We start from the raw sequence: 16,349 nt of genomic DNA, 5'->3' as shown, positions 1-16,349 counted from the left end.
AATAGCGTAAGTTTCAGTAAAGCTTAAAAAAAAAATGAAATACCATAACCTGGAGGTAACAGAAGAGCTAGATCCCAGGCATGGGTTAAATGCAGGGCATCCCAGTTTTATGCAGAGCAAAAGGAGAACTCTGCCTGGTTGGTTTTGCATGCCAAGACACCCAGCACACAGCAACAGCTGTTTTACAAGGCACGTGGCTGTATTGCACAGCACACCTCCCATCCCACCAATTCCCTCACATCTCACTCTGGCTTTTCTCCACACTAGAACCTTTAAAACAGCTTCATATAAATACATATTTAAGAAAAAAGACAAAGCCATCAGCAAAAAAAAAAAAAAGGTTCATCTCATCAAAACAGTGATGAGTTAGCCTGGCTAATGCCTTAAAATGGTCAAGACTTGAGTCCTCCATAATCAAGGATCTTGGAAAGAGAAAAGTGAGACAAATGAGAGGGATGCATTAGGATCTTGTACACAAGCTACGACACTGCATGGAAGAAGTTTGTACTACTTCTGGTATTATTTTTCTGTTCCTCCAAGGCAGCTGCAGCTTGAGTCAGAAGAGCAGCTGTATCCGGCTCCATGGGATGCAGACAAGAAATACTCCCAGCAAAATTACTACATTCAAAACTTCCCAAGCGCTTCCGCAGCAGCAAATACATAGTGCAGATTCCAATCTGCATTTGTTCTGCATAATTCACCTTCCTCCAGCTCACCTGTTCCTCCAGCACAGGTGTCTGCCTGACACGCTCCCTGGCTCTCCTGCACAGCCCAGTGCTGGGGATAGGGACACGTTACCTTGCTCCACACCTGTCTGCAGCAAGGTGCACACACAGCAGCAGAGCAGTGATCTGCTCTGCACAGCAGGTACATGGCAGCCTTCTGCAGCCAGCAAAGCAACAACCAAAACCTGCCTTGGCCTCACAAGGTGCTGCAGGGCTTTGGAGAGTCCAGAGCCACTGAGCTGCAATGCTGGATGCTCACAGAGAACTGTTTGGCAGGTACAGGAGAAAACATGGCCCTGATCCCAGCTCCCCAAAATACACCTGGGAGGTGTAGCCACTCCCGTGTGTTGTTATGACAGGACAGGTGATGTCCTGGAACCCCGTCAGGCTCACAGGAAGGTACCAGTAAATCCCTGAAGTGTTCTGATTGAGTTGTAATTCAACTGGTATAGTCTCGGGTGAGAAATTGTACAGAAGACATTTCAGAGTTAACCCAACAGCAGACTTCAAGGCCTGCTCTGCTGACCACCATGTCCCCTTAATGCTAATCCTCTCTGGATTAACATTTCTCTGATTTGAGGTGTGAGGATTATTAGGGAGGCAGCAAGAAAATGTAAACTCTCCTAAAGTTTCAGACACTCACCCCCTCCTCTCCCTCTGTGCCACGGCCTGGCCATCCCCCTGGGAAGGGAACTTGGGCAGACACTAATTGTATTTGACAGCAGCAATTACACACAAGGCTGGAGATTAGAAGCTCGTTAATTCTGTGTGCCATAATTGCTGCCGTCTTTTCCTTTGCTAGTTAAGGCCAGTGCCAGGAGAGCCGAGGGGAGGAGGATGCTCTCCACCCCAAACGCAGGTGGTCCGAAGCTGAGAGCCCTTGGATGGGGAGGAGATGTCCCTTGTCCCCCAACACTGCGGGAGGCTCCTGACCCTGTAACAATGCGGGAGGGTCCTCCTGCAGCGCGGCTAATGAGGCATGAAATGAGGACAAACAATGTTCTCTTCCAAAGGTATTTTCCAGCTGTATCCTTCTGAATTTACAGCTGGGCTGAACTTCACACTACCTGCAGCGGGAGGGAAGGTAAATGTTAACCCTTCCGAGGTGATGCTGCTGAAGGAAGCAGGTTTTTAACCACCTATAAAATTAGGCATTGTTTCAATTCATCAAATCCTCCCTTCCTGACTAAAATATGAGCTCAGGGTTTTGTCATCACTCTGCAATGACTACTGGAGGCCAGTTACACCCAAATGAGGTGCAATGCTCCCTGGCTGAGGGCAGTGTCCCTCTCACACTGCTGCAAAGCCACCTGCCAGGCAAGGCTGCTGTCCCCGTGCACCAGCCGTATTAATGGACATCATAAACAGACCGTCTTAATATTCCTCTCTCAACAATCCTTCTTGGCTCCCAGCAGCAGCTCAGCCGGAGCGTGCACATGACTCAGCACCTGGAGTTTTTTCAAGAGACCACTGAGGATCTGTGGCATTTGAGCAAACTGCCCTAGGAAAAAATGGCAACACAATCCACAGGACAACGTGGAGATTGGTTTGGTTTTTTTTGGTTTTAAATATTGCAGGGTTAGTTTAGTTAATATTCCATTCATGGCCACGTAAGAAATAAAGTTTTCTGTTAATTCTCATCACAGGATTTCCTCTTAAAAAACACAATCTAAGACAGGGGAAAATATTTTCCAGATTACATTCAAAAAATAAAAACAAACATACTATAATTAATGTCATAGTTAAGCAGTGCTGTGATCTAGAGCAAAGCCTTGCAGATTACTCACTTAACTATAACGACTTAATTAATAACTGCACCATAATCACAGTTGGAAATTAGCAGTAAAGACAGTCAGGGGAAGGGAAACAAATGTAAAATGCTTAACATAATTTTGAGCAAGTTTTATGCTTGCTAGCAGCTGCGATTTCATGACTCACTGTGTACCTTTTAGCATATGCATGGAAGGAAATAATACGCTCAATCAAAAACCCTAATGCAGTGGCTTCCCGCAGTTTTTGGTTTGTGGAGCTCTTTTCCAAAAGGAAAACCAGACATGGAAGTGGCAAACGAGACCAGCAGCAGGCTCCTTTCCTTTTCCCTGCCTGCCTGTTGACATATTCATCCTCTACTTGCTGGAGTGACACTGGGCCAGACAGCACCGCAGCGGTGGCCGTGGCCAATGTCCCCATTGGCAAAAGGAACAGCTCCAAGGCTGCCTGACCAGTGCCATGGACATTTGTTTCCTCCAACAGCTCTGGGTCGTGAAGGCAGAGGGTGGATTTATGAGCTCTGCAGGCAGAGACATGGCAGAATGTAGAGCACTTCACTGGTCCCTGTCCCCAGATGCTCAGGCAAGGGAAGGATCAGAGCATCCCAGCAGGAACAGAAGGTTTCTGAAGTTCTGGTGTAACCCTTGGCAGGCTCATTTGGAGGGTTGCAGCAGGATCTGGAGGCAGCTTTAGTGCTCTGCATTGACACTGTGCCTGAGCCTTTACATGCCTCTGTGTTGCTTAACTCAGCTCAAAATACTTACAGCATGTTCTAGAGACGTATAAAGAGTTCCGTATTTTCTCACAACAGGAGTAACTGGGTACAATAGTGTCCAAGTATCTAAGTGGCAGAGAGTACCTGCTCTTGTAAAGGAAAATTCTTTTTCCACTCTAAGAGACAAACAGCATTTACAAAACATTAACCAACATGTTAGCTAACATCCAAACAAAATCTTAATCTGCAGTAATTACACTCAATACCTCCTTGGTACTTCATGTAAAGAGCAAACTAAACATAACCATTAAACCTTTTTCTAACAGGAAAAGCTGTATTTTCACTACAGAAACCCCTTAATTATGCTATAGCTTATGTTATACACCAAACAATTACAGCTATTTTCTCCTAACCAAAAGCATATGCTACATTTAATTAACACACTCTCTCTTAAACCAGCCTTTACATCACCATGTGAAGCAGCAGGGTACATGGACCCTTCCTGTGCCTGAATATCATCAAGTAAATGTCTACAGCTCCACAACTAAAAATCAAGGTATTACATGTTCCACAATAAGGAGTCCCCTCCTGAATGCCCACAGCATGTCACAAGCAGGGGAGACAGTCCCTGCTCCTCCCACCCTCACTGACCACTTCGCTTGGCTATCCAGAGTGACAGGACTTGGGTGCACTAACCCAGGCCATTCCATGTTTCTGGGCACCCCAGGAAAATACTGGGGTCCATGGATGTCAGGGAGGCTCTCTGCTGCTTGGGAAGAGACCTGGCCAGGAGGAATCATCAGAGAATCATCACAGAATGGTTTGGGTTGGAAGGGACCTCAAAGGTCCCTTATTAGCCTAAAGATTCATTTTCCAATTTATTTTAGCAGAGGAGTTTAAGTAATCTAGCATGAAAGTTTTGATTGCTCTTGGAGTCACTTCGCATGTCACAATGCTGCTCCTTCCTGCTTCCAGCCTCACACAGCTCCTTCATGAAAACAAGTTTTTCAATACTTTTTGTCATTCACATTTTTGTGGCTGAGGTGCAGCAGCACTGCTGCTAAAACCTGCAACAAATGCAAATGGCACATGGCATTCAAAACCTACTCCCTGCCTTGCCAGAAACTGTCGCCTCAAGACACAAGTGGCAGAGGGTTGCACCTGTCATTTCAGCTTGTGATCTAACATTTTAATAAATTCAAACTTGCCATCTCAATTTCAGCCAATTTGGGCTATCCCTGGGAGTATCAGCATCTAACCATATTCTGCCAACTCAGCCACCAACAATCTTCAGCAGAGGATCAGCAGCAGCTTCCACCTGATCTGGTGGTCCTTCCCTGATACTGAGATGTTCTCAGCTGGGAGACCAAATGAAGTTTTAAGATCCCAGAGCTCAGCTGCATCCCATGCTTCCAACCCCACAGCTGTGGGATCACAGCATAACCAGGTGCTGTGGCATTGCTACCTGTGCACTACAGCCATACAGCAAAACCTGTTACTCTTGGACAGTGATTAATGGGGAAAGAAAAAAACAACTAAATCTCTGCTGCACCGAGAGTTACACAGCAAAGTACTTTGCCTCATTCTGTTACACTTGTCATTGTTGAATGCCAGTAGTTTGATGTATAGGTTTAAATTTATTTCACTTTTTTCCAGTTGCCTGTGGTGTTTCTGGCAAGCATGCAGTGTCTTCATCTACCTGTAAGCCAGGAATCGTGACACTGGGATGCCACACACATCACTGTGCTGCAGCAGCACACTCAGCAAGGCTGGGCTACGTCTCTAATTATTCTTTTTTTGCTGAACACATTCCAAATAGTACAATATATATTTTTTTAATTAGTGCAAGTTGATGAAAATTAACTCACTGACATATTCAAAAGGAAAAATATTTCAGCTCTGCTTAAATATTTAAACAAAATCACTGCCTTGGTAGCCAAAAGAAGGACAAGCCCTCCCCAATTTCTTGCTTGCAATACTTGAAAACAACTGCTGTTATATTCAAGTAGCTGTGAGAAAATGTAATTATGCTGCCCACAGCACATTGAGCTGGAAAACAGGGACTTATATAGAACCATAGAATTTTAGGGGTTGGAATGGACCTTAGAGATTATCTAGTCCCAATCATTCCCGCCCTGGGCAGGGACACCTCCCACCAGAGCAGGTTGCTCAAGGCTCATCCAACCTGGCTGTGAACACTGCCAGGGTTGGGGCAGCCACAGCCTCCCTAGGCAACCTGTGCCAGTGTCTCACCACCCTCACAGGAAAAAACTTTTTCCTAATATCTAGCCTATATTTCCCCTCCTTCAATTTGAATCCGTTTGAACATCTCTACAAGCAAAAGTTAGCCCTTGCAGGGCTAAGTAAGATTGCATATTTAACATACAGTATGTTTTCAGCAAGACCAGGCAGCTTAAAAAAAACCCTCATCATGATAATTCTTTACTCTGAAGTAGTTTAGGAACATAGAAACATGGGAAACCTCTGCACAGCTTCCAGTGCAGCTTTCAATACACGACTGCATTGCTGGTTTGCTTCGTGAACTCCAACCTCTGTAAAATCCAGGCTTGCAGCTTGACACTGCTGTACTTCAATCAATTGCTTGATCGAGGGCTGTAATGCCATAAATCAAAGGAGCTGAGACCATAAATTTCTGCTGAGATGTAAAATCAAAGAGAACAATCCACAGACTCCCAGGGGGTGGGAGGCTCACACATATCCCAGCTGTTTATATTTCTACTACGAGACACTTGTTCATTTTAACTTTTTCCCTTCTGCACAGCTTGCCAGAACCACGACTCCAAACTACTCAAATCTCACTCTGCATCTGGCAGTTTGGTTTGTGCTCTACAATAAAATGTAGCTGCAGGAGAGAAAAAGCCCTATGATTTATCAAGCTTGTTCACAGGCAAAATCCCAGCCCACCGTGGCTGACAGCCCCACCAGCACAGCACCCCAAGGCCTGGTATGGGTGTTACTTGCTGGAGTTACATGTGCAAAGTCAGGGACAGAATGGCAGCAAATCACTTATGGACAGGTTTAAGGACAGACCCATATCAAGGACTCAAAGCACCAGCAGACTTTCCTCATGAGAAGTTACAGAGGAGCAAAGGATGCAACACTACTCACCTTCATTGCAGAAGAATGGGGGAATTGAGTTCATGTATGTAGTGTGGTGTTTTAGTTTCTTATACAACAGGAACAAGAAAACACCTTGCTAACAAGAACAATTGGATCTGAAAGCATGCTCCAAAAGCAAAGCACTCAAGGCCTAACTTATGCAGGTAGTAAAGTGCCATTTTTCCAATTTGGCTAAAATAAGGTGTAGTCTCCCATGTAGGAAAAAGGTGTACACAATCTGCAAGGTTTTCTTAGCACGGCACAGGAAATTACTCCCTCCCACAGCAAGGCTGCATACTCCACTAACTCCACTGGCATGCTAGAGATTGGCCCTCACACAGCAGGCAAAAGGCAGCAGGGCAGAAGAATCCCTCTGTGTGTTAAGATCTAACCCTTCTCAGGACATAAACACTCTCAGAAACTATTACATACCTCAGTGTGGTTCACAATAAACAACTCCCCAGCTTTCCTAAACCCAGAGGACACTGCAGCCTCACATGCCCCAAAGCCAGAAGCCTGGGGTGGATCAGTTTTCTGGTTTTACTCTTAATTTCTAGCCCTTCATTTTCTGCTAAAAGAAAAAAAAAAAGAATTTTGTAAAAAAAATACAGCCTTGATGGTTTGGTTGGCTTTGTTTTTTGTGGGTTTTGTTTAAAGGGGAAGAGCTTGATTAGAGTTTATGATTTGTCTCCATGGTTTGTTTCTTGCACTGTGGTCACCCATTGAAATAAGAGCTTTCAAAACAGATATATGTATGTACAGAGTGATGGTTTGTTCTACATTCTGCCACAACTTTTATTCTTAAGTACAATTATTAACATCTGGGCAAAACCAAAGAGTCAAACATGAAATTCCCTGAGGGTGAACAGCCACACAAGGATCTGTACAAACCCAGAAGGAAAGGCGCAGAGCAAAGACCCTGTCAGCACTGCTGTGTGGCTCCTCTTCCCACTGTGCTGCATTAGCACAGCACAGGACACCAAGCCTGAAGGAGCACAGCCATAATTTGATTACTGCCCACTTTACACGAGGCAATTAAACTGCTTTTATGCTACAAAAGAAATAAAGTTGCTATTTTTCAAAGGTTTTGCCCTTGCAGTGTAACAAGCCGTAAACGGAGATACTTCCCCAGACGAAGCAGGTGGGTGAGCACATTGCTGCTGGTGACAGGCAGAGGGAGACCCAAAGAGGTCTCTCTATTCCTTTCCTGCTCTTCCCATCCCCCTTGTAATCCTGCCCACACCACTCTGCTGCTCTTTCCCAACCACAAACGTGGCTGCTGGGACAGATTATCAAGGGAGACATCTGTTTGACTGACAGACAAAACAGGAAAACATGATGGGTGCACTCATTTTGTTTACAGACAACAGTTCTCCTGATGCATTTCTTAATTTCCAGAAGAAATTCCATTGGCCTGCGGTACTAACCAAGAAATCCACAAATATCAGCCTGAAACTACAGAATCATTTACCAGCCACTAATCTAATGCTCAGAACTTGACCAGACATAAAACCTTTAAAGTGCAAAACAGCAAAGCTTCTTGCTCCAGACAGAAGAGGAGAGACTTGAGCAATGAGGCCAAATCTAAGAAAAACTCGGGATTGGATTTCTAAATGCTTGTTTTAATGTCATTGGATACACAGTTTGTGTTTGAGTCACTACAGAAATTTTAAGTTCCTTTAGAGATCCCACACCACAGAAATTTTAACTTCTCCTGGAGATCCTCCTTAAATACAAATTACTCATCAGTTGTTAAAATATTTCACTAACACCTGGTGCAACCTACCAAAAACACACTAAACACTCAGCTCCAATGCAAATCTGGGAGTTATTTCTCCTGCTTTCCACTGTATCCCTGAATTGCAAATTCTCTTTTCCATATTTTGATTTCAACTTGCTTGTTGCACTAAAAACCTGACCGAGAAAGGTTATTCCAGCAGAAGGAAGGGGGGATGGAGCCCAGCCCTGGCAGAGGGTACCTGCCCACCCACCTTATCAAATATTGCCCCCTGCAGTGCTTCCTGCAAAAACACCCACTGGACAAATCCATTTGTTTGATTCCTGCAGGTTTTCCAGCTTACTGGACTGCTCCAAGCCTGCAGCAACAGCGCATTTGCTATTTTCTTCACTCTGAAGTTTGTTTCTTTTCCCCCCAGGGGTCTTCTCTCAGGTGCTCCCACACCAACACAGCAATGGAGGGATTTTACTCCCATTCACTATTTGGGCCAGAGTACAGAGAAATAAATCCTCCCCTACTCAAACAAGGCACAGAACAGTACTGAAAAAACCCCATAAGCAGCTTTCAACATCAGCACATGCCCTTAAGAGCTAAAGATGTTTGGTGAATGTCTGTTTTCTTTGAGCTCAAGTTCTCTTCCAACTCTGCCTTAGAGACAGAAGTCTCTGCTCTCCAGATTCCTAATATCCAACTTTCCTCACTACACAGCAGAAATCTCACTAAGTGCATTATCGGTAAAGTCAAGTCAAAGAAGTTAAATGGCAATATTTTAAATTTTAAGATATAAATAGAAAATCATTACATCTTCCTGTGAGCTCCAGCAGTCAAAGCAAATAGGAAGAGCCCACAGAGTGTTTGGGAAAGGACTAACTGAAGTTGGTAGTGACAAGCTGTTGAGATTGGAACTGGTAAATGCTCAATATAAGAAATAGGAAAAGGAAATATTTAGAATCGAGTGATGCCAAAATTGCAATCAGCAAATGGAAGGCTAAAACTGATGAGCAAATCTGGATGCCTTTTTTATTATTTATTTTTATTGTTTGAGCTGTGCCATACAACCATCTCGTTACAAGAATCAATCAATAAGAGCTCTGACCACCCTACTGCAGTGTCGGGTCACACCTCCACCCACAGCCCTTGTGACAGGAACTTGGTTGAAGGGATGAGTACAATGCTGCTGAGAAAAGAGGTGCTGGCCTGCTCTCACCTCCAGACAGACTCCCACGGCAGTCTCAGGTTTGGAAAATCCAAAGCTTAAAGCCAGTGGGGATTTGTGATATCAAATACACAACAGAGATTAGAATTTCAGAGTGTAGGGGAATGGAAATACAACCACTATGACTTTCTCAAAAACTTGAGTACTAACTGCTCACAGAGACAGTGATGTATCACAGCATCACAGAATCAATCAGGTTGGAAAAGACCTCTGAGATGATCAAGTCCAACCCATGACCTAACACCACCATGTCAACCAGACCATGGCACTGAGTGCCACGTCCAGTCTGTCCTCAAACACCTCCAGGGATGGTGACTCCACAACCTCCCTGGGCAGCACATTCCAGTGTCTTATTACCCATTCTGGGAAGAAATTCTTCCTAATGTCAAACTTAATCCTTCCCTGGCACCAGCTTGAGACTATGTCCTCTCCTCCTGTCACTGGGTGCATGGGAGAAGAGACTGACCCCAACTGACTCCAACCTCCTTTCAGGTAGTTGTAGAGAGTGATAAGGTCTCCCCCCTGAGCCTCCTCTTCTTTAGGCTAAACAACCCCAGCTCCCTTAGCATCTCCTCATAGGACTTGTATTTCCACACCCTTCACCAGCTTTGTTGCCCTTCTCTGGACACGAGAACAAAGTCATTGCATGAAGATGCAAGACACTCAACTTGTGAAAGTGAACCTCCCAAAACCCCCAGGCCCAATGCTGAGGCTGTAGGACAGCACCACAGCAGTGGGGACCACGTGAGAGGGACAGACTGACAGGAAGGGCAGGTGAGTGTCATCACCAAACTCACACACACATCAGCAAAAGCCACTGAAACCAAATTGTCATTTGCTGCCAGGAAAGCAGGAAGACAACAGGTGAACATATGAGAAGCGAAGCAGTCAGGACACATATTCCTCTCCCAAGGACCCAAAGCAGTGGGAGGTGTTGATGGCATGAAACATTTCTGTTTAAGGGTAGAGAATGCACAAGAATGGCTTCATAAATTATACTCTGTTCTGGAGGGAGAGTGAATAGACTTGAAGGACAGGTGATGTCTCTGAAATATGCAAATAGAGCTGAGCTGGTCCAAGCAATTACCTTTCCACTGCCTGGAACTTCAGACTGAAAGGAATGACTCACAGAAGGAACAAGAAACAAAAGATGTGCTCAAAGGTAGAAGATGACAAAGGAAGACTGCATCAAGAGGAGAATGGAGACAGCATGGAAAAGTATAGTCCGTGGACTCCTACTGACAGCTGCTCTTCAGAGAAGGAGCAAAGAACCCCTGAGACAGCACACAGAAGACCATGCCAACACAGGAAGGCCTAACTGCAAAGCATCCTGAAAGGCACTTGTGAATACTAGTTCTAGACTTCTGGGATCAAGTCAAACACAGCAAGGACATTCCTGTGGCTTCATGGATGTAAAGACAATGGATCTCACCTCAATATCCTTTAGGTTATCTGCTGTTTTAAAGATTCCCCAGCAAATAAAATTGCTGAATAAATGCAGTATTGATCATTTCTTTCCAGGTTTTAGACAAAGCTCTGAAAGAAAATGTTAGGTGGGACTATCAGACAACGAGGAAGGTGAAGAAAAAACTAAACCACATTGGAAATAGCCATGGAGATGAGCCAACAAATGTGCCTCTACTGTCAAATATATCATACCAGCTTCAGAGAGCAGAGAACAGCTGTGCTGCTGCCTCTCCATGTCCAGCTGTCTCCTAATAAAGTGCAGGTGCTCCAGACTCCACGCAGGAGTAGGAAGCAGCAGGTCAGATTTTGGCTGCTGGTGGTGTTCTCATTGCTTCTGAACACAAATTCAGAGTGCCCCAACATCCTTTTACTTTGCAGTACTTTTCCCAATCCAAAACAAGGATGCTAAAATACAGCAGTTACTGTCTGATGCTGGAAATGGACTAACACTGAAAATGCAAGGCAAATATGAAAGAATGAATCAATGAAGAATCAAGGAAAAGGAATGAAGAAGTGAATCCATCTGGACTGCACAAGAAATACTTCATTCAGTTCCATTCTGTTTATCAGCAAAAGTACTGACAGCCTGAAAGCTGCAGAACAACAGCAAATCTGGTGTAGAAAGAAATGAACCCATAAAAAAATATAAGCTGTTTCTAAGTTTTAAATTCTGCATATTTAGTACTTTAGTACTAAATCAAGATCAAGACATTAAAATCTTTTGCAAATATATGAAACAAGAGACTGAAAAAAATAGCAGACACAAAACTGTCAGTGAATGAGACAGGAGGATTTAAGAAAACACAAAAGAACACTCTAAGGGATGAGATAAACAGCTGAAAAGAAAGTATTAAGAAAGGTTTACAAGAGCAAAATTCATGAGGATGCACAACAGGGAATTCAACACCTTTGTACTGTAATTACTATTTATGATTCACAATGATCTGAAAGATGAACTTTTCAGATTTGTACTCAGCACTTTATACTGCTTCCAACCAGATAGTAGGAGTAGTCATTCATAATCTACTCAATGTAAGAAAAATCCAAAGGAACCCATCAGATGAGCATGTAAAGGAGACACAATGACAGTGATGAAGCACCTTGTAATGTACCCACAGATCTTTTCCATAAATCCAATTTGAAACTTGAAGACTAAAATAGCTATTTTATCTCCATCCCCGACACACGCATCTCCATCATTTTAAAGAACAGAGCTCCCTCTCGTGGCTCCAGAACGTGGATTTGGTGAGGGAAAGGAAGGGAAAAAGCCAGGAGCACAGGGCAGCATGAGACACATCAGAGAGGACTCCTTACAGCATTTTTATCCTATAAAAGTGGAATCAAAAAGAAGACATAGCAGGAAGGACAAGTGACTTCTAGAAAAGAAAGCAATTCCATCTGTATTTTAGTGCTAACTTTTAAATTCCATTTTCTGCTAAAGTGACCTTCTCTGCTAGGCTTTTTTGCACCTCAGCATATTCCTTCGATGTAAATTGAAGGCTCTCTCAGACCTCCTAACAGGTTTCTCGCTCAGCCATAGGCAAGGCAGAGGAAAAGGAGTCAGGCCAAGAAACATGGCACCTGTGCAGCAGTGCAGGGACAGCAAACCAGAACAAGCTACAGGTTTTTCTTAATGTTACAGCTTCATGCACACCACAGAGAGGACAAACCACATTGGCTTCAAAAAGCCAAGAAATATATGGATGGCTACATGGGTGAGAGAAGCACAACTCTTGAAACGATGCACCAAAAGCATCTGAAGAAAAAAAAAATCACACTTTTTTAAACCTCTTTGACAACTCAGCCCTGAAACTCCTGTTCCAGCTCAGCACTGCTTTCCTTCCCCCAGCCCACATTTGTAGCCACTATTCAAACAGAGAGCATGGAGCAGAGCAGGAAAGAGCAAACACACTGGTGCAAGAGCTTCTGCTGAGTTCTCGGGACAAGCTGATGCAAGGACAGCAATGGGAAGAAGCAGATTCACACGTGTTCATTCCTCACTTCAGGGGAAGAGGGGAGGAGCAGTGCTGCCAACCATTCTTTGTTTGCCATGTGGCTTCTTCAAAACATTTGGTTTGTAAAAAACTAACATATTCTTCCACTTCCCTAGCTGACAGCTCTGTAACCTGAAGCTCACACCTGCGACAATAAGTGAAGAGAATATCCAAAGCTAAGCTTGGCACCATGCTGAGAAATCGGTTCAGGAAAGCAATGGGTGTTTTTTTGTTGTGTTTTGGGTTTATCTTTTCCATTTTTAATGGATATTCCTGTGTTTCACTAGACAGTCTTCATGCAGGATTACATAAGGATTTTTACAAATTATTTTCTTTCTCTCTAAGTATTTTAGATTGGAGAATAATTCACACAGCAAGCAGCCTGATTTTGCAGACTGCACCCTGCAGAACATTGCTAACAGCACAGCATATAAAACTATTTCCCCCAAAGGCATTAAAAAGGCTTTTCTCTAAATGACAACATTTCTTTGCTGCAAAAACAGTATCAGTGGCATGAAACATGACCTAGTGAAGAAAAAAACAATTACTCTTAAGTCACCAGAACAGCATCAGAAGACAACTGAGAATCAAATTCTTGATTCCTAGGCTTGTGCTCACACAAGATTTTACTTCCAAAGCACAGGACCAAAAAAGAATCAATTTCCCACTGTGAAAAGAAATTACCATGCCTTCAGCACTTTGCTATTAGTGAAATATCTGCACTCTATTTCCAAAGGCAATACTTTTTCTAAAGAGCAATCCTCTCTCAAAATGGTATAAAAGTCAGTCTATAAACAGGAGATATCCTTAAGGATTCAATCAAGTAATAAAACCTGGTAGATGAAAGACAGATTAATTAAAATGACAGTACAGTCTCCCTGTAACACACAGACACAGGACTTGTTATGTTGGAGTACCTAATCATAATCAGATTTGGTAATTTGCTGCACCGAAACAAAAAGGAAACATTTTTAGAATTGATCATTCAGTTCATGTCACTTTCATGGAGATTGCTTTCTATTGATCAACATTTAAATAGTAGTTGAAAAGAGAAAGATGAGAAAAGGATAAAAAGTATCTTTACATGCTAAATACAGCATGAACCAATAAGAGCAAAATAAATTAGATCACCACGGCCAAACCAACCCTGTGCATGCGCTCGCTGTAATGAGGATCATTATGAATGAAAGAGATGGTTCTTCATGGTTCAGTCTCAACAAAGGGAGAGTTTGTAAAATGAATTTAGACTTTAATCTGCTCAAAATGAAGTTTGCCATGCAGCAATTAAAATCCGTGTGAAGCTGAGCCATTGTCAGCTTTGCAAAGGCAAACGCTGGTTGGTTTTCTGAACAGTATTTTCACCTTTCCTACCTGTGGATTCCAACTGGGGTCGAGTTTTTTCACTACAGCAATGTACTCCTGCATAGCTTGGTGAGGGCTGGTATCTCCCAGGGCTTTCCAGGCCTCCCTAGGAGAGACAGCAGAACATGAGTGAGCCCCTTGGAGACAGCACAACGTGTTTTTATAGTATCATCAGTGGAACACAGTGAACAGATTGATCCAAATCCTTTCAGAGCACGGCCTCTGTCAGTGCAGCTGTGAAAGGATCTTTCAGGGGATCCTGACCCAGGCTGGAACAGTTTGTGTTCACAAAGCTATAGCTATTTGCACAACTTTTTTGTTGTATGCAGGCTAATTCTGGATGACCATGGTAAAAACAGGAGTCTGGTATTCCACACCTGCATCAGGCACAGCAGCAAATATTTCCCTGTTAAACAAAGGATTTTCAAGCCAGTTCAGTGGCAGAACCTCCAAGCTGAAATTCTCTAGGTTCATCACCTGTCAAGAGATGAGACAAGATGCAACAAAAAGCAGAGCCAGAAATCGCTAGGAATTACAAGGATTTCCTCTTACCATTTCTGCTTTCCTTCAAAATCAAAGAAGCTTGGCTTGGGAGTATTGCAGGCTCCAAATTTCACCTAAAGAAAAGAAATTTCCTATTGTTAGAACAAAGCAAAGGGGCTTTGCTTAAGGAAAATCCTGAGCTCTGATGGTTTCAGGGTAATTTTGTTCTTGGGCCAGAAGATTTTAGGGGGAAACAACTGACACAACTCAACCTCACCTTACCCTCCTTTTAGCACCTCTGCATCCCTGGGTTTTCTTTGTGTGAGGCCAGGGAAGCAATTTTGTTATGCAGCTCATTTCTTTTGCATGCATTACCCAACAGGGATAACCAGCAAGTGATTTCTCACTAATGTTATGTTTATTACCCAGCCAAATGCCTCATCCTCCAACAGTATCAAGAAAAAATCTGTTGATTAGGGTTTCTACAGAAATGATTATTCATTAAGGCTAAAATTCACCTGTTTCTGTGTAAAGCTTAATTATTCTGAAGGTCCTCTGGAAGGCAAGGGGACACATTCAGCACAGAGGAATGCCAGGCAGCTTCAGAATTTGCTCAGAGGCACCTGACTGCATGGAAGAACTGAGTAAGAGACAAGTCAAGGCCTGAGGTGAACCAGTCTGGCAGAAGCAAAGCAGAATGTGTATGGGGAAATAAGAAACACAAGGAAGGGAATGAGCCAGCACTTGTGGATAGATATATGGGGAAAAAAAAGTTATAATCAGTGTAAAATGGACTTGGTGTCAGTGGGATTCAGGCAGTTTTCCATAGTGGGGTGTACTGATGGAACAAATGGAAAGCCCTTCCTCTTGCTGCACGGAAGACTGGCAGTCACATCCCTGTTACCCACAACGGAGACCACAGGGGGCTGACAGAGGCTACACCTGCCCAAAGGCTCCAAAAGCACAACCACATTTCTGCCATGTGGCCAGTGCTGACAACTGCCTCAAGAACAGAGCAATTAGCAGGCTGAGGTTGGGGTAGCAGAGATATTTTCTTGAAGTCAGCTCAGGAGAATATATAAGTGAACATGTCTCTGTCCCTGCCTGGAAAAGCCAGGGAATGTGGGTTAGGACTCACCAGATCTGCCTGTTACCAGTGCCCCTTTCTAATAGAAAATAAATCCCCTTGCACACAGGTGTCACAGGCAAAACGAATCTCACTGAAATTAAAATATCATTGTGCTAGTGAATTAATTTACACAAAACATGGGTTTGTTCTTGCTTTTTTGGTTGGGAGTTTGGTTTTTTTGGGGGGGGTTGTAAATTTTTAAACTAAATTGCTGTATATCCCACAGGAATGATGGATGAAAGACCAGAAGCCAGAGCAGAACCACAGCTCCAAATGCAGCAGCCCCTGGGAAGCAGTTATCACACCAAATTCCCATATCACAGGGCACATCCCAGTGCCAAGAAAGCCCAGCACAGATGGGGACCCTGGGGAGGGAACACAGGTACATCCTGGGGATGGGCAAAGGCTGCTGCAGTGTGCTCAGGTGGCCAAGAAGGCCAACGGCATCCTGGCCTGGAGCAGGGACAGTGTCATCAACAGGACCAGGGAGGTGATTCTGCCCCTGGACTCGGTGCTGGTGAGGCCACACCTTGAATCCTGTGCTCAGTTCTGGGCCCCTCAGCTCAGGAGGGACATTGAGGTGCTGGAGCAGGTCCAGAGAAGAGCAACGAGGCTGGTGAAGGGACTGAG

At 43.8% G+C, this 16,349-nt stretch overlaps 1 protein-coding gene across 1 annotated transcript in view; it reads right to left on the bottom strand.

The window, feature by feature from the left end:
- ACBD6 (acyl-CoA binding domain containing 6) overlaps positions 1-14,724 on the bottom strand; it is a gene marked incomplete at its 5' end in the record, with an annotated part of 77,407 nt that extends 62,683 nt beyond the window's left edge. The window contains 2 exons of the mRNA XM_009074819.1: positions 14,117-14,213; positions 14,660-14,724. Coding sequence (XP_009073067.1) covers positions 14,117-14,213; positions 14,660-14,724 — 162 coding nt within the window. The remainder of the gene's footprint in view (positions 1-14,116; positions 14,214-14,659) is intronic.
- Between the last annotated feature and the right edge of the window lie 1,625 nt (positions 14,725-16,349).

Source organism: Acanthisitta chloris, unplaced genomic scaffold (genome assembly GCF_000695815.1).
Source record: "Acanthisitta chloris isolate BGI_N310 unplaced genomic scaffold, ASM69581v1 scaffold35070, whole genome shotgun sequence".
In the NCBI taxonomy this organism is placed as follows: domain Eukaryota; kingdom Metazoa; phylum Chordata; class Aves; order Passeriformes; family Acanthisittidae; genus Acanthisitta; species Acanthisitta chloris.
This window is presented reverse-complemented; position numbering and strand designations above follow the sequence as displayed.